The 25436-nt window shown below is 47.0% G+C and overlaps 1 protein-coding gene across 2 annotated transcripts in view; it reads left to right on the forward strand.

Moving 5' to 3' along the window:
- The window catches only part of MTMR2 (myotubularin related protein 2), a 44573-nt gene that overhangs the window by 7652 nt on the left and 11485 nt on the right, over nt 1-25436 (forward strand). Inside the window, exons 1-13 of one of the 2 annotated variants that reach the window (XM_040426307.1) lie at nt 5579-5652; nt 10280-10387; nt 10959-11024; nt 12176-12270; nt 12760-12870; nt 12968-13069; nt 17422-17505; nt 17614-17763; nt 20184-20372; nt 20708-20893; nt 24051-24257; nt 24384-24476; nt 24647-24760. In XM_040426307.1, coding sequence (XP_040282241.1) covers nt 10967-11024; nt 12176-12270; nt 12760-12870; nt 12968-13069; nt 17422-17505; nt 17614-17763; nt 20184-20372; nt 20708-20893; nt 24051-24257; nt 24384-24476; nt 24647-24760 — 1389 coding nt within the window. In that variant the 5' untranslated portion in view covers nt 5579-5652; nt 10280-10387; nt 10959-10966. Of the gene's footprint in view, nt 1-5578; nt 5653-10279; nt 10388-10958; nt 11025-12175; nt 12271-12759; nt 12871-12967; nt 13070-17421; nt 17506-17613; nt 17764-20183; nt 20373-20707; nt 20894-24050; nt 24258-24383; nt 24477-24646; nt 24761-25436 lie in introns of those variants that run through there. The other variant, XM_040426308.1, reaches the window with a different exon arrangement.

The following is a 25436-nucleotide window of genomic DNA, read 5'->3' on the forward strand; positions in this document are numbered from 1 at the left end:
TCCACAGATCCCCCCATAACAGCGCCATCCACAGATCCCCCATAACAGTGCCATCCACAGATCCCCCATAACAGTGCCATCCACAGATCCCCCATAACAGTGCCATCCACAGGTCCCCCATAACAGTGCCATCCACAGATCCCCCACATGACAGTGCGTCATCCACAGATCCCCCATAATAGTGTCATGCACAGACCACCATTAATTCAAAGCCCACCAAAAGCACAACTTTTGGTTAAAAATATTTTTTTCTTATTTTCCTCCTCAAAAACCTAGGTGCGTCTTATAGTGAAGTTTAATATTTGTATATATATATATATATATATATATATATATATAAATATAAATATAATAATCATTCCTCCTTGGTGGTTTTATCGTGAATACATTTTCACTTTTTGATATTTGTTGATTTATTACCTAGTTGCCACGTCGGCTTGGTCTTGCGGTTTAGCTGGTTTCCTAGTAACCACAATATTTTTGCGAGCATCATTACGTCATAACGACACCTGCGGCTTCCCGTCACTTCCGTTTTGGAATCCATTTGCAGTCACTTTATTGGTGAGTGTTTTATGTACTGTTTTACATTGTGATCTTGAGGAAGCTGCGAAATAAATAAAGCTGTGGCCGTTGCCCTTACCCAACTAACCTAGGTCTCACTTGTGTTATTGGGCAACGGGATGTTGGGGGTCAGCAGTCATGAAACAACAATGTTGTTCTATGAAAATGTACGATTTATTATTATTATTTTTTTGATGCGGCCCACATAAACTTAAATTTTGTTTTTTTGGCCCATGTTAGCCTTTGAGTTTGACATGCTTGGTTTAGGGCTCTTTCACACCTGCGTTGTTCTGTTCCGGCATAGAGTTCCGTCGTCGGGGCTCTATGCCGGAAGAATCCTAATCAGGATTATCCCAATGCATTCTGAATGGAGAGAAATCCGTTCAGGATGCATCAGGATGTCTTCAGTTCCGGAACGGAACGTTTTTTGGCCGGAGAAAATACTGCAGCATGCTGCGCTTTTTGCTCCGGCCAAAAATCCGGAACACTTGCCGCAAGGCCGGATCCGGAATTAATGCCCATTGAAAGGCATTGATCCGGATCCGGCCTTAAGCTAAACGTCGTTTCGGCGCATTGCCGGAGCCGACATTTAGCTTTTTCAGAGTGGTTACCATGGCTACCGGGACGCTAAAGTCCTGGCAGCCGTGGTAAAGTGTAGTGGGGAGCGGGGGAGCAGCATACTTACCGTCCGTGCGGCTCCCCGGGCGCTCCAGAGTGACGTCAGGGCGCCCCAAGCGCATGGATCATGTGATCACATGGATCACGTCATCCATGCGCATGGGGCGCTCTGACGTCACTCTGGAGCGCCCGGGGAGCCGCACGGACTGTAAGTATACCGCTCCCCCGCTCCCCGCTCCTACTATGGCAACCAGGACTTTAATAGCGTCCTGGCTGCCATAGTAACACTGAACGCATTTGGAAGACGGTTCCGTCTTCAAATGCTTTCAGTACACTTGCGTTTTTCCGGATCCGGCGTGTAATTCCGGCAAGTGGAGTACACGCCGGATCCGGACAACGCAAGTGTGAAAGAGGCCTTACATGGTGTGTTCAATAAAAACATGGTAACATTTAATTCTTTGTGTGTTATTAGTTTAAGCAGACGGTGATTGTCTATTGTTGTGACTTAGATGAAGATCAGATCACATTTTATGACCAATTTGTGCAGAAATCCATATCATTCCAAAGGGTTCACATACTTTTTCTTGCAACTGTAAATCTAGTAGAGCAATGAATGAGATCTCTGGACCCATGTGAGGTACAGGGCTGGTTCTAGCTTTGTTAGAAAGAGATTGTCCTGTACTATATGATTTTCATTTTTTACATTACTCATGGGATAACCCTTTTAAGTGCTGAAATTGACCTGCTGTGCAGATTTCGAAATCTGTAGCAGTGTTGCATTTTTCTTGTGCGGAATTCACCTTTTTTAATGGAAGGGTGAGATCTGCAGAACATCCACATCAAATAAACACCAAAAGCTGCCTAAAAACTGCACAAAAACACAATAAATAATGTGGATTTCTGTGCTGCAGATGTCAAAATCCAGGTCAGCAAAATGTACATGAGATTTGTCAAATTTCATTTATTTTGCTAGTACTGTATCGCACTGCGGTTTTTCTGCACGAAAATCGTTGTGAAAAAACTGCATGTAATCTGCAGCCACCCTTAGGGGAATATGCACTCCTGTGGACCATAGCTGCAAAATGCAGACCTGTCAACGATTTTCAGATGTCCCATAGAAATGAATGGAGAGCACATCCCACAAACGCACCCATTGCTCCATTGACTTCTATGGGACAGGTGGGGAGCAATGAATGTAGGTGAGAGGAATAAAACCTAGCAGAAACTGACCAAGAACTGCAAGAAAATCACAAAACCCAAACTACAAAGAGAAAGCTGAACCCACAACAAACACAAAGATAAGAAGTAGAACCACAAATCCCAGGATGCACTCAAACAAAGCCAATGGGCTCTGGAAACAGCTGCACAGGGCCATCAGTATACCTGGCAAAGAGGTTCAGAAACGACGGATTCCGCATCAAATGCGCATGCTGATTTTCCCCATTGCTTCCAACAGGAAATCCGCTTGTCAATTCTAACGCTTTTTATTTGCTTGTGGTTTTTAAAAATTGCACCGCAGAAAAAAGAAAGGACCTGTGGGTAGATTCACACAAAGGAGTTTCGTGCAGGGCTCTAGAACGTGCTGCAATTTTCCTGATGCGTGAAAAAACGTGTGCACAGACCCAAGATATGAATGGGTCAGGATTCGGTCTGGATGCGTTCACTACACACATCGCATCCGCACAGGAAACTTGCTCGTGTGAAAGAGCCCTAAGGGTGTGTTCAGACAGAGTTTTTTGGACGTGGGTTTTTCAGCGCGGATTTGGTGCAGAAAACCGGGCTGAATCTGGGCTGAAACTGCCTTCCATTGTTTTCAATGGGAGACTGTGCTGCAGTTCACGTGGCTGAGGATTTTTTTCATGTGGTTTTTCAAACGTGCCTATTCCTCCCAACTGTCTCAGATTTCAGTGGCCGTCCCGTGTGCAGCCTGGGAATCAGCCTCTGCTCCTCTTAGGCCTCTTTCAGACGGGCGTTGCGGGAAAATGTGCGGGTGCTTTATGGGAACACCCGCGATTTTTCCGCGCGAGTGCAAAACATTGTAATGCGTTTTGCACTCGCGTGAGAAAAATCACGCATGTTTGGTTCCCAAACCCGAACTTCTCCACAGTTCGGGCTTGGGATCGGTGTTCTGTAGATTGTATTATTTTCCCTTATAACATGGTTATAAGGGAAAATAATAGCATTCTGAATACAGAATGCATAGTACAAGAGGGCTGGAGGGGTTAAAAAATATAAAAAATAATTTAACTCACCTTAGTCCACTTGATCGCGCAGGCCGGCATCTCCTTCTGTCTCCTTTGCTGAACAGGACCTGTGGTGACGTCACTCCGGTCATCACATGATCCATCACCATGGTAAAAGATCATGTGACGGACCATGTGATGACCGGAGTGATGTCACCACAGGTCCTATTCAGCAAAGGAGACAGAAGGAGATGCCGGGCAGCGCGATCAAGTGGACTAAGGTGAGTTAAATTATTTTTTATATTTTTTAACCCCTCCAGCCCTCTTGTACTATGCATTCTGTATTTTTCTTCTTTCTGTGAAAGGGGCACATATCTGGGCATAACTATTGTGAAGGGGGCACATATCTGGGCATAACTACTGTGAAGGGGACACATCTGGACATTACTGTGATGGGGACTTGTGTGGGCATAACTACTGTGAGGGGGCACATATCTGTTATAACTACTGGAAGGGGGCACATATCTGTTATAACTACTGTAAGGGGGCACATATCTGGACATTATTGTGAAGATGGCACATATCTGGGCATAACTATTGTGAAGGGGGCACATATCTGGGCATAACTACTGTGAGGGGGAACACGTGGGCATAACTACTGTAAAGGGGGCACATATACTGGCATAACTACTGTGAAGGAAGCACATATATTGGCATAACTACTGTGAAGGGAGCACATATCTCGGCATAACTACTGTGAAGGGGGAACATATCTGGGCATAACTATTGTAAAGGGAGCACATATCTGGACATAACTACTGTCAAGGGGACACATCTGGACATTACTGTGATGGGGACTTGTGTAGGCATAACTACTGTGAGGGGGCACATATCTGGACATTACTGTGAAGAAGGCACATATCTGGACATAACTATTGTGAAGGGGGCACATATCTGGGCATAACTATTCTGAAAGGGGAACATATCTGGGCATAACTACTGTGAGGGGGACACGTGGGCATAACTACTGCAAAGGGGGCACATATATTGGCATAACTACTGTGAAGAGAGCACATCTGGGCATAACTACTGTGAAGGGGACACATCTGGACATTACTGTGATGGGGACTTGTGTGGGCATAACTACTGTGAGAGGGCACATATCTGTTATAACTACTGAAAGGGGGCACATATCTGGACATTACTGTGAGGGGGCACAATGTGGGCATAACTGCCGTGTGGTGGCATAACGGGAATAACTACTATGTGTGGGCATTAAGGGTGCATTCACACGTCAGTATTTTTACCTTTCCAGATAAACGTTCCTGTTTTTTGCGGATCCGAAAATCTGGATGACATGAGGATGCTTTTAGCATGTCATCCGATTTTTTGACGGATCCATTGACTAGAATGGGATGACGGAACGCAAAATCGGACAAATAGTAGGACAGGGTATATTTTTTTTCCAGGATCCGAATAACAGAACCCACGGAACGGAACGGAATCACGGAATCGGAGAGCACCACGAGTGCTCTCCGATTATTTGCGGATTCCATTGAAAATGAATGGATCGCATAACGTTCCGTTTTTAATCGGAACGGATGCGGAACACCAAAACGGACGTGTGAATGGACCCTAAGGGTCTGGGTGGGATAGTTTGTGTATAGTTATGTTTTAGTTAGAAGCGTGGCCTAGTATTAAAGAATTTGCAGCGGTGCGAGTGGCGAGGGACCCTCTTTGTGCTTTTCAAAAGTTTGTTGGTACAGTTCCGTTCTTGGCGCGGTTAATGCTCGGACCCCTCGTAAAGCTGCGGCGGAGCCTGGTTGCGGTTTAGCGCCATTCAGCGGAGATAAACCGAGGGCAGGTCCACGCCATTTTAAACGGAAAAAACCCACTACAGAAACGGCAACGATGCAGTTTCTGTCGTGGGATAGGCGGCGGATTTTGTGGTGGACAAGCCCAATGCGGATTCCACATCAGGGTTTTTTTTCAGTTCAAAAAATAAAATAAAAACCTCAGTGTGATCATATAGGATACTGCACAGCAGATATGAGTACTGCACAGCAGATATGAGTACTGCACAGCAGAGAGGGGTCTAGCACAGGTCTCCATCCCTGGTGCTCGGGGCAGAAGTATCACATTACAGGCTCGGGAGTGCTGAGCAGCGCCCTCTACCGTCACTCCTCCCAAGCACAGCGCAGACTCTCGCCGCCAAGGTGAAATCTCGCGATATTTGTATCAGGAAGCGGTGAAGAAGCCGCCGGCCGATTCCTCCTACTTGTCAGTGCGGGTGAGGAGGGGGCAGAAGCCGGGCAGGGTCTGCTGGCGGGTGGGAGGAAGACGCTGTGCACTCCGCTATCTGCGGCCTGTGCTGCAACTGCGCCTCCACCGTTATAACACGATAGGAGTTGTAGTTTCCTCCTAGTTGTGGACCAGGGAGCCTGTGCTGAGATTGGACTACATCTCCCAGCAGCCTGTGCGAGGCCTGGAGGGTTTTTTGGGGACGTGTATCAGCCTGTGTGTGTGTGTGAATGCAGCCCTGTACTGTGTGAGAGGGGGTTATCTAAATATAGAATCAGGTGACCTCTGCTTGCTGTCAGTGAATACGAACATTGAGGCAGATTTACTAAGGTCAAAATTCTGGCTTGTAATGCAATAATAATAATAAAAAAAAGGCGCCTGCACCACGTCACATTCGTTATCTGCTTTGGACTCTTTTTCTACCTACAGAAGGGTTGCGGATTTGGCAAATGCGCCAGATTAATGGCAAACTAGCGATAAGATGTAGAAATCAGTCAGACGCGCGGGCCCCGGGGCCCCGTCTCCAGCCTAGCTCCTCTGTACATGTACATTTCATAAATCTTAGTGTCGGTGATGAGACCCCACGCTCGCTAGAAGGAGGAGGAAGAAGCGCTCACATAGCGGGTGCCCTCTCCTCGCTGCTGATGGGGTTAAAGGGGGATTACTGGGACCACCAGTACAGCTGAGGGAACAAGGGCTTGTCCTCCCCTGGTTGAATAGGGCGGTGGTCACACATGCACGGTCCCGCTGTTCCGTTCAGCGCTATGGGGCGGTGGAGAAAGCTGAGCGCTTGTACTGGACTGTATCCCGCAGTCCTGTAGAGTGGAATGGCTGCCTCTCCGTAGCATAGGTCGCTATTCACTGCCCGAACGATGGCGCTAAAAAGTAAAACAAAAAAAAAACACCTTAATAGAAACCTCGGTAAAACATATAAGAGTGGCGATCTCCAACACAAATCGGGGGTGGGGATCCTCTTACTGGGCTCCTCTATCCTCTAAGGCTGGTTTCACACGGGTGTTGTGGATTGGGTCCGGATGCGTTCAGTGAAACTCGCACCATTTCGCAAACTCGCATCTGCAGTTGCGTTTAGTTTTTTCCGCGCGGGTGCAATGCGTTTTTCACGCGCGTGATAAAAAACGGAATGTTTACAAACAACATCTCTTAGCAACCATCAGTGAAAAACGCATCGCACCCGCACTTGCTTGCGGATGCAATGCATTTTTCACGCATCCCCATTCACTTCTATGGTGCCAGGGCTGCGTGAAAAACGCTGAATATAGAACATGCTGCGATTTTCACGCAACGCAGAACTGATGCGTGAAAAACAACGCTCATGTACAAAGCACCATAGAAATGAATGGGTCAGGATTCAGTGCGGGTGCTATGCGTTCACGTCACACATTGCACCCGCGCGGAAAACTCGCTCGTGTGAAAGGGACCTAAGGGTACTTTCACACGGGCGAGTGTTCCGCGCGGATGCGATGCGTGAGGTGAACGCATTGCACCCGCACTGAATTATGACCCATTCATTTCTATGGGGCTGTTCACATGAGCGGTGATGCATCACTTGTGCGTTGCGTGAAAATCGCAGCATGCTCCTCTTTGTGCGTTTTTCACGTAACGCAGGCCCCATAGAAGTGAATGGGGTTGCGTGAAAATCGCAAGCATCTGCAAGCAAGTGCGGATGCGGTGCGATTTTCACGCACGGTTGCTAGGAGACGATCGGGATGGAGACCCGATCATTATTATTTTCCCTTATAACATGGTTATAAGGGAAAATAATAGCATTCTGAATACAGACTGCATAGTAAAATAGCGCTGGAGGGGTTAAAAAAAAAAATACAAAATAATTAAACTCCCCTTAGTCCACTTGATCGCGTAGCCCGGCATCTCTTCTGTCTCCTTCTTTGCTGATTGCAGGAAAAGGACCTGTGGTGACGTCACTCCGGTCATCACATGATCTTTTACCATGGTGATGGATCATGTGATGACCAGAGTGACGTCATAACATGGTTATAAGGGAAAATAATACAATCTACAGAACACCGATCCCAAGCCTGAACTTCTGGGTTTGGGTACCAAACATGCGTGATTTTTCTCACGCGAGTGCAAAACGCATTACAATGTTTTGCACTCGCGCGGAAAAATTGCGCATGTTCCCGCAACGCACCCGCATCTTTTCCCGCAACGCCCGTGTGAAAGAGGCCTAAGGGTATTTTCACACTAGCGTTAAAGTTTTCCGGTATTGAGTGTGTTCAAGAAATTGCCGCATTGACGGATCCGGCTTTTCGGTCTGCTCATGCGCAGACCTATAAAAATGTAAAAAAAAATAAATAGTGGATGCGTTTTTCCGGATGGCACGGAGGGACAGATCCGGTATTTCAATGCATTTGTCAGACGGATCCGGAAACAAATGATCTCCGTTTGCATGCGGATTTCCGGATTCTTCTAACGCTAGTGTGAAAGTGCCCTGACCCACACTGTGCTAAGGCCTTGGTCAGTTCTTGGCGGTGGTTAGTGAGTCCCGTCAGCGACTACTCTGAGAGTAGGGTTAGGACAATAGCATCATGCGACCCTAACGCATGTCCCTATATCCATATGCTTAGTTCAGCGAGCCAATAGTATCGCTCAGTGGCAATATAATCTACACTGTATAATAGAGAGAGGCGGGTCACCTCCCTAGGACTGGTCCCTGCTACTGCCTTAAGGGCTTGTTCACGCGAACATGCCGTGTTTTGCAGTCCGCAAATTGCTAATCCGCGTGCCTTCCGCTATTTACGGAATGGACGGCACCATTATAGAAATGCCTATTCTTGTCTGCATATATTTCCCATATTGCTGAGAAAAAAGATGTTTTAATATATACAAATGAGCCTCTAGGAGCAATGGGGGCGTTGTCATTACACCTAGAGGCTCTGCTCTCTCTGCAACTGCTGCACCCCATTCACTTTGATTGACAGGACCTGGCTCCCTGCGCCGCTCCTGATCCCCACACCGCCGCAGCTGCTTCTCCCCATGCGTGGATTAAAACATCCGGTGTTGGGGGGGGGGGGCAACCAATGGCAGGCATTGACGGAGGGATGGGGGGGAGCCTCCCTAGCGTCGCTCGTCCCTGGCTGCAATTGGCTGCTCTTATGTTTTCATCCGCGCATGGGGAAAAGAAGCTGCGGCGGTGCGGGAACTAGAACTGACGCGGGGAGCCAGGTAAGTAGAATCAGTATGGGGGGCCATTTCCAACCTCGGATAACCCCCTTTAAGTGCGAGTAGAGACAGCTTTCGATGTGAGTGGTCTCAGTGGGCGGACCTCCACCGTTCAGACACTTATCCCCTTTTCTATGGACAACCCCTTTAAGCTCATTAGCACACTTCATGTGAGTGCTTCTTTCTCCTCCTTCTACCGAGGAGACATAGAGATCTGTGTGATCTGCGGGGGTCAGCCCCAGTGATATGTTGCTACAATATAGCAAAAGTTTTTTTAAACGAGTCAATCTGCCCCTTTATTTTTATTTTTACACCCGGAGATCTAATGCTAAACGTCTCCCCTATCCTGGTGGGGTGTGACCTCTTGGACCCCCCACCGATCACAATTTCACCAGTCACCCCACTTGTAAATGGAGCAGCGGTCGAGCATGTGCGCTCCATTTCTATAGGACTGTGGGAAATACAGGGGTGGGCTATCTCCGGCGGTACCGTAGAGATGAATGGAGCGGCGGTCGAGCATGTGCGCTCCATTTCTATAGGACTGTGGGAAATACAGGGGTGGGCTATCTCCTGCGGTACCGTAGAAGTGAATGGAGCAGCAACACACATACCTTCCATTCCATTCATAAGGGGGGCACAGGACCACCATTCTCATGATCATGGGACTCCCTGACATGTCTGTTGTAGTCCCCATAAAACGACAATTCTTAGAATTCTTCTTTGTGTCGTTCCTCTGTTATCCCCACTGGGAAAAAAAAAACCCTGACAACTGGGTGTGACCTGGATGCGCCCTACACAATCTGGCATCGTCCAGTCAGTGCTGGCTGCATAGGGAGACGTCCTATTGAGAAAGGGAATGGTGACACCAATTTATTCATATATTTCCAAGAGGAATAACAGAGGAACCTGCCAATGAAAAGTTGTAAGTCCAACTGCCCCAGAATTGTTATTTAAGGAGAACTTGGGTGCTACAAGAGACCTGTCAGGAGAGGAGACAGATCCTCTTTAAAGGGGCTGTCCTATATTTTGGGGCGTTTCTGAAACAACTGGACCTTATTTATGAATAGTTGTGCGTTATATCATTATTGATGATGATGATGATGCCAGTCGGAGGGAAGAGGGGGGTGCAAGAAGAATGGAAGTGTGAATGAATAATCCTATGGTGTTCTCCAGCTGGTGTGAAAACTACAACTCCCAGCATGCTCTATAGTACTGTTCATTGCTGGTTCTTCCCTGGAATCTGTGAGTTTGGTACAAAGCTTCAGACGCTGGGAAACACCAGGGCTGGGCTCCTCCGGCACGCCCTTTATAAATATACCTTGTCATTGGGGGATGACTTGCCTCCCTGCCGGAGTGAGCGTGTGAGGTGGGAAAGTGTAAACCTTCATAATAATCATCACTGATAATATCTACAGGACCTTCGACGATGATGATGATGATGAGGTTAGCAGCCGAGACCATGTGACTGCCCCCGCCAGATACCTGCTTTCTGCACAGTAACGTATAATACTGTACCTATCAAGGTGAGTGTGTTACCCGTTTCCCGAGGAGTGCCAGATGTGTGTGTCGCCCTTGATCGCGCTGCATCCGAGAGGGTGAAGAAACTCTGATCTCTGCTGTTTAACCCTTAAAGCGCTGTCATCGGTGCTTTAGACAAAGGAAGCCTCTCTGTCTGCACAGGGCAATCATGTACCGTCATATGGACATATTTCAGTACATTGGGGGCTCATTTACAAAGACTGGCTTTTTACGCTGGTCTTTGTTTCCCGCTGGCGGGGGATGCGCCTAAGTTCTGACGAGGCGTGCACCTGGGTATAAATGAGGTGCATCATTATGCTGTCTTGTGTGCCTATCGTGCAAGACTTTTTAGACTACGTTGACACCTAAAACTGGCGTAAATGTAAAGAAATATACCGGGGGCCAATGACACGGCCCTCGCCACTCCCAAAAAACATCAAGGGTTTTATGTAGACAAAGCAGACGGCGTAGGATCTCCATTGAAGGACACCGCCGTCAGCCTTCACCCGGCATGTACAGACGGTAGATTTTAGGTATTACTTCTCCTGACCCGTGTACGTTTTTTTCTCTTTTCAGCCTTCAGTATGCTTGCTGGGATGGAGGAGCTGTTGCTGCTGCCGGGAGAGGTGGTTAAAGATATGGGTAAGGCATAGTTTTAATTGTATTTGGACTAAAAAAAAAAAACACCTTAAAGGGGTTGTCCAACGTTGTGGACTTTTTTTTTAACCGCCAACCCCAGCCTGTTGTACTTGTTTAGTCTCATGCACAACTGTGGTCAGCATCCGATCAGCAATTTCTGCCGATCAGATGCGGTCCCATTCATGTCAAAATATGAGGACTACACGCAGTGCGTTGTCCGCATCTGTATGTCCGTTCCGCGGCCCCCGCAAAAAAAAAATAAGATACAGCACGTCCTTTTCTTGTCTGTTTTGCGAACAAGAATAGGTATTTTTACAATAGTGCGGGACGGGAAAGTGCTGGATGCATATGGCAGGTATCCATCTTATGTGGCCCTCAAAAAAGGATACAGTTGTGTGCATGAGGCCTTAAAAAAACATCCTCACCTGCCCCCTGAGTCTCTTCACTGACCTTCTAGTCCCCGTCCCATAAACTGACAGACAGACAGACAGGGTCATGTGCGCCGCTGCAGCCAATTAATGGCCTCAGAGGTGATGTGTGCCCAAATGGCACGTTTCTACTGAACAGAGCGGTACGGAGCAGGTGACTATTTGGTTTTTTTTTGTTTGTTTTTTCAACGGGTAAGTCCATAAAGCCTGGACAGCCCCTTCAAAGCCGGCCATTCACCTTCGATAACTTACAGGGAAAAGGGAATAATCAGCTGACAGACACCTCTGCATTACACTTATCTCCCATGAGAATAAAGTATCAGGCATTTTGAATTCCGACATGCCTGATCGATATTTCCTTCCACCGTCTGCCATGAGGGGAGAGTCATGACATGCCCATACACAAAACAGTCTCCAGTCCCACCGAAAAACCGCCATTCATTTAATGTGTATGTGCTATAGAGGTCTGTAATACGGCGCCCTCCATCTGCTGTGTGCCATACTATACCACCGGTGCACAATACGTAACCGCATGGCCACATTGTGCAGGGGCCGAGTGGACGGCTTCACTGGGGGCACGAGGCTTTATGCTGAATAGGACACGTATGATCAGACATGCTGTACATAGAAGTCGTGTGTTCACTTGGATGGTTCAGATATGATGTGTGATATGTATATATATTTGCAGGAAATATCTGCTTTTTATTCATTACTTCTATCTTACAGCTAAGGACATTTCTTACATCTGTCCGTTCACGGGGGCCATTCGTGGAAGCCTCACAGTTACCAACTACAGACTGTACTTCAAGAGTCTGGAACGGGTAAGTCCTTGCGGATTCTGACGGAGGGAAAAGTGGAAAGGTGACCCAGAACATCAGGTAGCCGCTTTCATCAGCCGAAAGCCCTGTAAAAAAAAAAGAGAGCTGAAATCTGATTGGTTACTGTGGGCATCACGTTTCCGTGCACTAGTTTTGATAAGTCTCTCCTAGTATCTATTCAGCAGTTTTCTAGATCTCTGCTTGCTGTCACTCGAGAGGACCACTCATTGTCTGTCCTCCTCACAAGGCAAAGCTCTGATAACTGAACTGTAACAAGCCATCAGCTGACGGGACTGCAAAGTGATATTCTGCAAGCAGACAGATTTTTTATTTTTTTTACCTTTGCTTCTCAAAAAAGGCTGAACATTTTTAATAAAAATCAATTGAAAAAAAGATTTTTAGCCCAGAATGAGTAAAATGCAGTTATTAAAAAAAAAAAAAAAAAATCGGCCTGAAGGTGTCCATAGCCTTTTAAAGTTATCGTCCCATTAGGATCATCGCTTGATATTGGATGCTCCTCTAGGAATCGTAAGTCGCATTGAAAAGATTGGCGTATCTACTGGCCGCGGAGAGAATTCTCATGGAGTTGAAATTGTGTGCAAGGTAAAAAAAAAGGAAAAAAAAAACTCAGTGCCATAAAACACTTGTTTATGCATCTAGTAAAATAGTTTTTCCAACTCTGACTTTTTATCTTTTTCAGGACATAAGAAATTTGAGATTTGCTTATAAACCAGACGGGCGCGTCCGAAAAACTGTGTTTGAGAGCCTGATGGCTTACGCCTTCGCTCTAAACCATGAATTGGTAGGATCACTATGAGCAGTTACAAAGCATTGACTCCAAGTTTAGGGGCTGACAAATTATATAAAACTAGTTCAGTTCTGTTAGGGTTCGCATCCGAATGCTGGGAAGTAAAATAAGGCTTATTTTCGAGAAATTCCTTATTAGGGTGTCCTCTGTTGCTCAGTGCAGCCCCTTTCTCTGGGCCTGGAGGACCCATCCTGTCCTGCGTTAAGCCTCATTCACACGGTCAGTGTTTTGGTCAGTGGTTTCCATCAGCGATTGTGAACCAAAACCAGGAGTGGAGCCTCCACAGACATAAGGTATAAGGGAAAGATCTGCACCTCTTCTGTATTTAGAGCCGCACCTGGTTTTGGCTCAAAATCACTGATGGAAACCACTGATTGAATGCTGACGTGTGAATGAGGCATTACACAGATAGACCCTTCATTTGAATGCACACTGTGTAATGCTTTATTTCTCCTCTGGTGGCGCTGCAGAGAAAATGTGAGTACTGCCAGATTTCCCTACTGATTGCTGCTGATCACTGGGGATTCTAGCAACAGTACCCTCTGTCATCAACGTATCGTTGGAGGACTCTTCTGCCGAAAAGTGATTGTCAGAATAAGATTTAGGTATAACAAGGATATATTGATAAATCCTGCCCACTTATCTTAAGTTTTGGAAGTTAAAGGGGTATTCCAATCTAAGACAATGGGGGCATATCGCTAGTATATGCCCCCATTGTCAGATAGGTGCGGGTCCCAACGCTGGGACCCGCACCTACAATGAGAACAAAGCGAGGAGAGCTGTGGCTGGAGGACCCCGGATTTCCTGGGGTCCGTCCACCACCAAGCGCTGCTCCTATAGAAGTGAATGGGAGCGCACCGCGCATGCGCGGCCCCTGCTCCCATTCATTTCTATGGGGAAGACGGCAATAGCCGAGCCAGCGCTCGTCTATTTTCGGCGGCCCCATAGAAATGAATGGAGGGCGGCTGCGCATGCGCAGTGCGCACTCAGTGAATTTCCCCGCTCCGTTCTCATTGTAGGTGTGGGTCCCAGCAGTGGGACTCGCAGCTATCAGACAATGGGGTCATATCCTAGTGATATTTCCCCATTGTCTGAGATTGGAAAACCCCTTTAAAGCTGTTAAAGAGTACGTCCCCTTTCTATTTTTGCATATATTATATCCTGTAAAACATAGCATTTATAAAATACAAAGCTTTATATTTTCGCTTATATTTTTGTTAATCCCTGAATGACCGCCAATACACCCTTTTACAGCCATTATTAATGGGCGCTTGTGCAGCTGTGGCTTGGGTGCCTTCCTCTAGCAGTGGTATAGGGGTCTTATTCTGTAGCGCTGCGCAGGGGCTGACTGGCCATAGACCCTACAGGAAAACTCCCCGGGGGGCAGTCAAGTACTCATGTACCTAGGCAGCGGCCGCAGGTGCCCTCCTGGCTCCTGAATTCAACTGTATTGCTATCCTGAGGCAACTGTAGTAGGAAGCCAGAGCATGGCAGCTTGTGCTGGCCTCCATAGCTGCTGGGGCTTTATTTTAGGCTGCACTGTGGCATTTGGATCTGCTGGGGCGGTATTTTGTGCCGCGACATGGTATTGCTGGCTTTGCCTACAACATGGGGCCACTTTTAGCTTTTCCAGGGCCACTTTAAGTTCTCAGTCCTTCCCTGGCACCATGTTGCTCAGAATCAGATGCTTAACTGTCCAATAACATGCCAACTCCTGCTGTAATGGCCAGGATGGGAGAAACGATGGCAAGGCCATAGGGGACTCTCCTCTTCACATGGGGAACCACTGTCCTAAAAAGGACCCCATTCCCGTCGGTACACTAAGCTTTCTATTAGGGCTTGTGTCCTGGAAGCACAGATCAAAAGGTACTGGTACTGGTATGCCTTATTAGTTTAAAATAAAGTTATTAAAGGGGACCTGTCACCAGGAAATTCAACGCCTTATACGACTGGCTCAGCTTAATGTAATGATACCTTTCACTTAGTGATTTATTGCATCATTCTGGAGAAGAAGTACTTTTAATCTATTTGCAAATTAGCAGTTAAGTGCACTGAGGGCGGGCCTAAACACTCTGTGCACTCTTGTTCTTCCTGCTTCCTCTGCCAGCCCCTCGCTCTCCTTGATTGACAGGGCCAGGTTACTGCATAGTCATCTTGCATGACCCTGTCAGTCAAAAAGGAGAGCGAGGGGTAGGCAGAGGAAGCAGGAAGAACAAGAGTGCACAGAGTGTTTAGGCCTGCCCTCAGTGCACTTAACTGCTAATTTGCAAATAGATTAAAAGTACTTCTTCTCCAGAATGAATTAAGGTGTCATTACATTCAGCTGAGCTGGCCCTACACGGCATTTTGCCTGGTGACAGGCTCCCTTTAAATAGTAATCCTTTATTGGTATACAACTAAAAACCATAAGCAAAAAAATAGAAAAAAAATAAGTCCCTTCGGTGAGAGAAGCGCAGCAGTTACCAGGTCCATCCACCGCACAATGGACTGAGCTGTCAGGGCTCCAGATGGCGACCAAAACGGTCGCCAATGCGCCTTAAAATTTGCAGATGGCGACAAGACTTTTTAGTCTTGTCGCCATTTGCGACTGTACCGCCGCGATCCTGCGCAGCCTAAGTTTTCTTCAGTAGCACACGGCACAGTGGAGAAGGAGGGAGTCCCTCCCTCTCCACTGTGACGCAGCCGCCACTACACCAATGGGGATATAGCAGGGAGGAGGAGGGGAGGAGCTGTCGCCACTGCGCCACCAATGAATGTAAAACATAAGTGTCGGCAGCAGTATCACAGACCCGGCACCCGGCCTCAATAACAGGGCATGCGATCCGCGGCCATTAACCCCTCAGGTGCCCCAGATCGCATGCCCTGTTATTGAGGCCGGGTGCCGGGTCTGCGATACCGCTGCAGACACTTGTATAAAGGAGTTAGAGGACCTTTTGTGGGTCCAAAGAATATGTACTTATCAGCAGGCTGCATAGAGCGGCGCCCAGGGATCTAAGTGCACTTACTATTATTCCTGGGCGCCGCTCCGTTCGTCCGCTGTGGCCCCCGGTATTTTCAGCATTCAGAGGAAGGAGAAGGAGGAGGAGACGCCAGTGTCTCTCCTTCTCCCTGACAGCAGCGCTGACCAATCACAGCGCAGAGCTCAGAGCCAGGGAGAAAAAAACCTCCCTGGCTCGGAGCTCTGCGCTGTGATTGGACAGCGCTGCTGTCAGGGAGAAGGAGAGACACTGGCGTCTCCTCCTCCTTCTCCTTCCTCTGAATGCTGAAAATACCGGGGGCCACAGCGGACGAACGGAGCGGCGCCCAGGAATAATAGTAAGTGCACTTAGATCCCTGGGCGCCGCTCTATGCAGCCTGCTGATAAGTACATATTCTTTTGACCCACGAAAGGTCCTCTTTAAACATTCATTGGTGGTGCAGTGCGCTCTCCCAAAGCCTCCCCCCCCCCCCATTATCACTGGCCACAAGTCGTCCCCGTCTCCCCCCCATTGTTATATGGTGGCCACAGGGTCCCATCCCCTTCATTGGTGGCAGTGGCAGATTACTCTGCTGGGGCTCAGATCGTTACCATGGCAGCCAGGACGCTACTGAAGCCCTGGCTGCCATGTTCAGCTCCCTGCTGCTGTGTGCACAAAGCCCAGGGCAGCAGGGAGATGTGCGAGATCCTGTTCACCCTGATACAGCTCTATCAGGGTGAATAGCACAAGGGATGAAAAAATCCAGGTTCTAGTCCCTAAGGGAAGAAATAATTATTAAATAAAAAGTAAAAAAAAAAAAAAAAAATACTAAAAGTTTAAATGGCCCCCTTCCCAGTTTTACATATAAAATTTACAAACAATAAAGAATAAACATATTACATATCGCCACATCCCAAAAAGTGTGAGCTATTAAAATATAAAAAAATATTCCCGCTCGGTGAAGGCCGTAACAGAAAAAAAAACTCTAAACCACGCAATTCGCCATTTTTAGTCACCTTGTCCCCCAGAAAATGTCCCTGGATGTGAGAGGTATGTGGTGCTGTTTTCTCCTATATGTAGTGCACCTGCGTCTCATCTTCTCAAAGTCCTTTTTTAAAAATGATATGCATTTTAAATTTGGCGACTAAAAAATTGAATTTGGCTCCTAAATTTTTTAGTTTAGGAGCCAATGGCTGCTGGTCATTTTTTTTTGTCTGGAGCACTGGCTGTGTGGTTCTGGCTCCGAATTCTGATGCCGGAGCTGCAAGGTAGACGCTGATTGGCGGAGGAGGCCTGGTCAAGAGGTTACAATAAGTGAAATGCAATGTGATAGCCTCCCTATAAGCCCATAAAGACCTCCTGAAAGTGCAATCTATTCTTCCTCCACAGCCACTCTTTGCCTTTGACTATAAAGAAGTGTTTTCTGAAAATGGCTGGAAAGTCTATGACCCGATCACAGAATACAAAAGGCAGGTGAGTCGCGCGGTCATTATATGTACTCGGTGTATCTCTGGATATTTCCACTTCTTTCAGTTTACATTTTATTTGTACAATTGTTATTTTTTTTACCTAATATTTCAGGGTGTGCCCAATGAAAGCTGGAGAATTACTAGACTGAATGATCGGTACGAGCTGTGCGACAGCTATCCGGCAATACTGGTCGTCCCAGTGACTATGTCTGACGATGAATTACGGAGGGTGGCTGCATTCAGAGCCAAAGATCGGATCCCTGTGTGTAGATAAGTACAGAACACGTGTTATTTAAAGTTACTGTGGGGAATGGAACCAAAGCCAGTGTGCTTAGGGTAGGTTCACTTTTTCTTTAAGCAGATCTGCCGGATCAGCCTGCCAGAATTCACCGGATTCCGTCTAGGCCGGATAATGCCGTTCACTGCTGGACCCATTGACTATAATGGAATCCGGTGGAGATCCGGCCACTTTCTGGCAAAATGCCGGCTTTCGGATGGACAGAAACCGTTATATTCAGCAGCCACAAACCAGCACTTATGCCGGAAAGCGGCCTAATCCCATTACAGCTAATGGGGTCTGGTGGAGAATGGCAGTATCCAGCTACGCCAGATTCAGTGAACTCCAGTCTGCCGCAACAGCCTACCAGATCCATTTAACACAAATGTGAACCTACCCTTAAAGGGTTTCTGTCACCCCACAAAACTCATTATTTTTTTTTTGGATAGTTATATTCCTTATAGCGCGATATAGGAGAATATAATAGTCTTACTTACTTTCATGCGGCAGTTTCTTTAGAAAACGAAGTTTTATAATATGTAAATCAGGGCTCTACCAGCAAGTAGGGCGTCTACTTGCTGGTAGCCGCAGCAGAAAACCGCCCCCTCGCCGTGTTGATTGACAGGGCCAGCCGTGATCTCCTCCTCCGGCCGGCCCTGTCAGTATTTCAAAAATCGCGCGCCTCTGTTCATTCGGCGCAGGCGCTCTGAGATGAGGAGGCTCGCCTCCTCAGCACTCCCTCAGTGCGCCTGCGCCGATGACGTCTTCTCTTTCGGTGATGTCATCGGCGCAGGCGCACTGAGGGAGTGCTGAGGAGGCGAGCCTCCTCATCTTAGAGCGCCTGCGCCGAATGAACAGAGGCGCACGATTTTTGAAATACTGACAGGGCCGGCCGGAGGAGGAGATCACGGCTGGCCCTGTCAATCAACACGGCGAGGGGGCGGTTTTCTGCTGCGGCTACCAGCAAGTAGCCGCCCTACTTGCTGGTAGAGCCCTGATTTACATATTATAAAACTTCGTTTTCTGAAGAATCGGCCGCATGAAAGTAAGTAAGACTATTATATTCTCCTATATCGCGCTATAAGGAATATAACTATCCCAAAAAAAAAAAAAAGAGTTTTGTGGGGTGACAGAAACCCTTTAAAGGGGATGACCATTTTATGTCAAACGTTTACAGATGTGTGGGAAAGATGGATATCCACAATTCACTGATATAGACTTGTTAGAAGTTCCAGTCCCTCAGTTTGTGAAACCGTGCCCCCTTGTTAGCCTGGTCTTATGCCCAGACCACATGCCGCTCCTGTCCAGAAAATGGCTGCAGATGGACAGACGCATCCATTAGCCTCCTCCATTAAAACAATCTGCGGCTGTGCTAGTTCCCTGGGTTTCCAGGACCTGTGCAAGCGCATATGACAGTGTGTGGCAGCAGAACAAAATTGCCAGTGATTCCCATGACTGTGATTTGCAAGAGATTTTTAAGACAAAGTTAACTCATCGCCTCCTAATAAAGTGAAATAAATACGGAGGATCAAATCTGCTGTGGCTTCAATACAAAAGCAACTAATATTTGGATTATTTTAAAACGCATTACTGCTCTATTCACTATGAGTGCACATGTTGATCAAATTGGATGAGTCCGCCTGCAGAACAAGGCCTCGCTCAGATGGGTCCCTGGTGTTTTATGAATTAGGGATTTCTTAGGCCCCTTTCAGACAAGTGAGTTCCACACTCCGGACTTGCAGCGTGAGTATGCGGCAGCTCCCGTCCTGACCTCCCAGCACTGACAGGGTCACATAGCATTATATTGATTTATGATGCTATGTAATCCTTACAGTTCTGGAATGTATTGTATAGTATAACACTGACAGCATTATGTCAGTGATATACAATACATTCCAGAACTGTAAAGATTACATAGCATCATAAATCAATATAATGCTATGTGACCCTGTCAGTGCTGGGAGGTCAGGACGGGAGCTGCCGCATACTCACGCTGCAAGTCCGGAGTGTGGAACTCGCTTGTCTGAAAGGGGCCTTAGTGTAGCCGTGGCCTAACAGGGTTGTTTCAGTGAATATGGATATCATAGAGGGTGTGCTCGGCCCGGCAAGCTCCTCTTCACTGTTACGGTGCATGGGGCCTCCATTTATGTGATCAGCGGGACCCTCAGTAATCAGACATGCTGTGATATCTGTTATAAATGTAATGTTAATTTTGCAGGGCCTTGGGGGGGGGAGCATGACACAGAGATTCTCTCTGGGGTTTCTTAAATCCCTGTGTCATGCTCCGCCCCCTCGGTCCCTGCACTAGGCATAACACAATGCCTCCCTTTTGCCCATTTGTAATGAGGTCGTGCCCCATGAAGAGTGATGTTTCTAGCTGAATTGTTCTATTCCTTCACAATTAGGTACTATCTTGGATTCATCCGGAGACCCAGGCTACTATTGTCCGCTGCAGCCAGCCCCTGCCAGGAGTCAACGGGAAGAGGTGTAAGGAGGATGAGAAGTATCTGCAGTCCATCATGGATGCCAATGCACAGTCCCATAAAATCTTTATTTTCGATGCAAGACCTAGTGCCAACGCTGTAGCAAGTAAGGTAAGTGTTGTGTCAAGATGGCACATGGACCGCCGGAGGAGGCATGTCGTTTATGCCTATCCATAAATGCAATGCCTCTTGCGGCAGCGCAGGCCCTATCCAGATCGGCATAGCACATGGTGGCCTTGATAAACCAGGGCCAAAATATATTAGAAAGTTGCTGACCTTTTTGGCTTACATTGAGCCGTGAGGATGTTTTGTAATACCGGACGAGCCCTCTACAAGCATGCTCCCGGATGGCAGCAAATGCCTTGCCTGTAATTTCAGTTTCCTCTTTGTCAGAAGTCGGAAGTATTCACTAAAAACGGCCTGTAATCTGCTAATCCCTTCCACAGTCAAAAGGTGGAGGATTTGAGAGCGAGGACGCCTATCAGAATGCAGAGCTGATCTTCCTAGAAATCCACAACATTCACGTCATGAGAGAGTCTCTGAGAAAGCTGAAGGAGATTTCGTATCCCATCATTCAGGAGTCACATTGGCTATCAAACCTGGAGTCCACTCACTGGCTGGAGCATATTAAGGTAGGTTAGAGAACAGGTAGCCGGAACAGAGACGGTGCTGCCTCCCGGGCAGGTTTTCTGATATGCAGCTTTTGAAGCCAAAATCAGGAGAAGAAAGTATTAAAGTGTAACTGTCATAGTTATTTATTTTTTTTTCTATTGTGTAGGGACAGGAAACATTTTTCTAATATATGAAAAAAGAGAATAGATGTGACGCACTGGACTAACTATTGACCCAAGAGGTGCACTCAGTCGAGTGGACTCACCCAGTCCACTCAAAAAGAGAAATATAATAGAACAAAAGTAACTGGGCACTCTCAGGATATCTGGACCATTTGAAATTTATTAACATATAATAGCATGAATAACTGTACTTACTGACAATGATAATATAAAACTGTAATTTAAAATACCTATCCACTACACCATAAAACACAATATGCAGTAATCCAATATGACAAATACTAAGATATAAAATACTAAAATTCGAGGAATAAAATAGAATATTCAATAATAACTCGTATGAATATTCGGCAAATATTCTTATGGGAAAGTCTAATATTTTTTTAAAAATTGCGATAATCCAATGTCCTTTATGTACGTCCCTTTCGATATATAACAGGGATGTCCGAAAATAAGCAAAGTCCCAATGAGCAATCAAAGAACAAACTCAAGCGGCGTCCCGCTAATAGCATCCACCAGCAGCGTCCCACTGGAATAATAATGCAGTTTTTAAATCGCTGGATAAAATTGTACCTTCTTACCGTCTCCTATGATAAGTCGACAAAGATGCAGTTATGGACCTCTGAGTTTGCAGACCATATCTCGTAGTAAACTCACACACCGGCAATTGTTTGGCACATGTAGTCAGGCCTTCACCATGGAATCAGGTCTTACACATTCTTTTCCAAGTATACCGTGTCATCCACAGATCCCCCCCGTAAGTGTCATCCACAGATCCCCCCGTAAGTGTCATCCACAGATCCCCCCGTAAGTGTCATCCACAGATCCCCCCGTAAGTGTCATCCACAGATCCCCCCGTAAGTGTCATCCACAGATCCCCCCGTGAGTGTCATCCACAGATCCCCCCGTGAGTGTCATCCACAGATCCCCCCGTGAGTGTCATCCACACATCCCCCCGTGAGTGTCATCCACAGATCCCCCCGTGAGTGTCATCCACAGATCCCCCCGTGAGTGTCATCCACAGATCCCCCCCGTGAGTGTCATCCACAGATCCCCCCCGTGAGTGTCATCCACAGATCCCCCTGTGAGTGTCATCCACAGATCCCCCCGTGAGTGTCATCCACAGATCCCCCCGTGAGTGTCATCCACAGATCCCCCCGTGAGTGTCATCCACAGATATCCCCCTCAGTGTCATCCACAGATATCCCCCTCAGTGTCATCCACAGATATCCCCCTCAGTGTCATCCACAGATATCCCCCTCAGTGTCATCCACAGATATCCCCCTCAGTGTCATCCACAGATATCCCCCTCAGTGTCATCCACAGATATCCCCCTCAGTGTCATCCACAGATATCCCCCTCAGTGTCATCCACAGATATCCCCCTCAGTGTCATCCACAGATATCCCCCTCAGTGTCATCCACAGATATCCCCCTCAGTGTCATCCACAGATATCCCCCTCAGTGTCATCCACAGATCTCCTCCCTATCCAGCGCGCCTCCTAGCAAATTTATTCACTGCACATGCGTCTGTGAAATTGGCCAGGAAGACGGTGCATGCGCACTTCGATGCCTCTGCGAGATTACGACGCTTCTCTTCAATTTCACAGAGGCATGTGCAGTGAATAAATTAGCTAGGAGGCGGCGCTGGGCGGGGAGATTGCAGGCACAGGCAGCATCGCTTTGAAGCCTGTGCCGTTCGCAGCGCGCCCTGCGCTGATAAAGTCCTGTTACTGCGCGGGCCGCATGACACGGCTTCGCGGGCCGCAGGTAGGTCATCACTGCTGTACGCGATTGCGGACAAAAATAGGACATGCTCTACCTTTCTGTGCTGTCCGCATCTTTTGCAGCCCCACTGAAATGAATGCGGACCCATTCATACGGTCATCTGAATGATCCCTAACACTTTAAAGGCTATGGACACCTTTTGTGGCAATTTTTTATTATTGCATTGTACTCATATTGAGCTAAAATCATTGTTTTCAATTGGTCTTTATTAAAAATACTGAGCCGTTTTCCCAGCACAGTTTTGAGTTTATCTACTAGCAGGATCTGTATTTTCTCTCTGCTCAGAGCTCCTTATCTCTGCTCTCTGACCTTATACACACTCATTATAGCTCCGTTCTCATCTTACTGATAGGAATGTGGCTTAAATAAGTGTTTATGACCTCTCAGTAGTTTAGAGATAAGGGTTATTAGCTGACGGACACAAAGTGAAAGTACCATTCACACAGCTAGAAAAACTGTTATATTTTTTAATAAAGACCAATTGAAAAAAAAACATTTTTTTTTTTTAAAGTATATTTATTTCCCAGGTTTTTTGGGGGGGGCAGGGGGCTTTTTGATAATTTTTTTTTTTAACAATGTAATTATTTTTGCCCCTTTCCCAAAAGAGGGCACTAAAAGCTGCGATCCTTTGATCGGTATGCTTTGGCATAAATAGCATATAATACATTTGTATCTGTCGGTTACAAAACCTATAGGTAAACAATTAGGCTACATCTCTAATATACAGTTGCCCATGGCAGGCTTGGAGGCCATAGTCACATCTCCCCAGCTGCCCTAGTAAAGCATCGAACCATTGTGATTGCTTCTCTGGCCGCTGAGCTCCTTCCCCCTGTCTATCTCCTTAGATGCCATGGCTGTTGTTGACCGTGGCACCTTAGGGGTTAACTGACCTGATCACTAACACAAATCCTGCTCACCCCCACCACTGTGTCCATACTTATGGCAGGAATTGAGTAGGGTGAGAGAGGGGGAGCCCCAGCACCGCTATCTCAGTGGTGGACACATCTTCACATCCTACTGGGAAGTGACAAGTCCATTAGGATATGAAAAGACAGGATACGAAAGTAAAAAAAAACTTTCTTTCATCACTGGATGAAATGAGATTTGAGCTGTACAAATCCCTGTGCAGTGAGCTCCCTCTAGTGGCAGCTGCAGGCAGATATATTTTTTTTTAATCCTATGCTAGCGCGTTTTGGTTTATCTTCTAGTGCATACTTTCTAGCGCTCTGAGAATTGCTGACAAAGTGGAATCGGGGAAGACGTCCGTGGTCGTTCATTGCAGCGATGGCTGGGATCGGACTCCACAGCTCACCTCGTTGGCTATGATCATGCTTGATGGGTATTACCGGACCATCCGAGGGTTCGAAGTGCTGGTAGAGAAGGAATGGCTGAGCTTCGGGCATAAATTCTTCCTTGTGAGTAATAAATATAGATTATCTAAAAATAATGAATGAACCTATATTTTGGCTTCAGTTTGCCTATAGCCCTGTCTGTTTTTCCAAATCCATGTTGCTTGATTGGAAATATTTTCGTCTTTTTAGAGGGTCGGACATGGTAACAAGAATCACCCAGACGCTGACAGATCCCCAGTGTTCCTGCAGTTTATTGACTGTGTCTGGCAAATGACAAGACAGGTATGCACATATACCTCCATAGAGAGATGGGGATAAGCAGCTGCCACTTCTCTGGCATTGCTTATCCCCAGACGAACCAAGAATTGGACATTGTGAAATCGGACATCCCCATCTTATGTGCTGTGCTACACCTCCTTACATGATGCTGTGTCTCTCTGTCACCTCCTCAGTTCCCTCACGCCTTTGAGTTTAATGAGCATTTCCTCCTGACTATTCTGGATCATCTTTACAGCTGTCTGTTTGGAACATTTCTGTGCGACAGCGAGCAGCAGCGCGTAGAACAGGTGAGATCTGCGTGTGATCTGCAAAGCATAAATGATGGCTTGTACAGGGTTAAAAAAGATGTCAAAAGCCATATGTCAGCCGCAGAGTTTACCACACAGACATCTTAGGTTCCTCGTTTTACCATCATCCTCCCCACTTTCTCAGCACAAACTCTCCCTCCTGATGTCCCAACAGTGTCATCCTGCTTCTACCCCCAATACGGCGGCCGCTGTGCTCCCCACTATACAGAAAGTCCCCCCATAGTAATGGTGCTCCCTAATAACCCACCAATAGTAATAATTGTCTCCCATAGTGCCCTCATTAGCAACAGTGCTCCCAATAGTGATAATGCTCCCCAAGAGTGCCCCCAGTAGTAGCAATGCTCTCCATTTTGTGCCCAATAATAATAATGCCCCCACAGTAACCCTGGTACTAATAATTGTACCATAGTGTCCCCTAGTATTTATAATGCCCCCTAGAGTTCTAATTGCCTCCTGCAGTTATAACCCCCCTGTAGTGCCAGTATCTATAGTACTTCCCTGCTCCCCCATACTGCCAGTATATATAATGCTTCTCAGTCTCCTTCCCCAGTGCCGGTATATAATGCTCCTCCGTCCCACCGGCAGTGCCAATATATAATGCTCTTCTGGCAGCCCGTAGTGACAGTGTATAATGCTCCCCCCCAGTGGTGCCAGT

This window comes from Bufo bufo, chromosome 3, assembly GCF_905171765.1.
Source record: "Bufo bufo chromosome 3, aBufBuf1.1, whole genome shotgun sequence".
Lineage (NCBI taxonomy): Eukaryota > Metazoa > Chordata > Amphibia > Anura > Bufonidae > Bufo > Bufo bufo.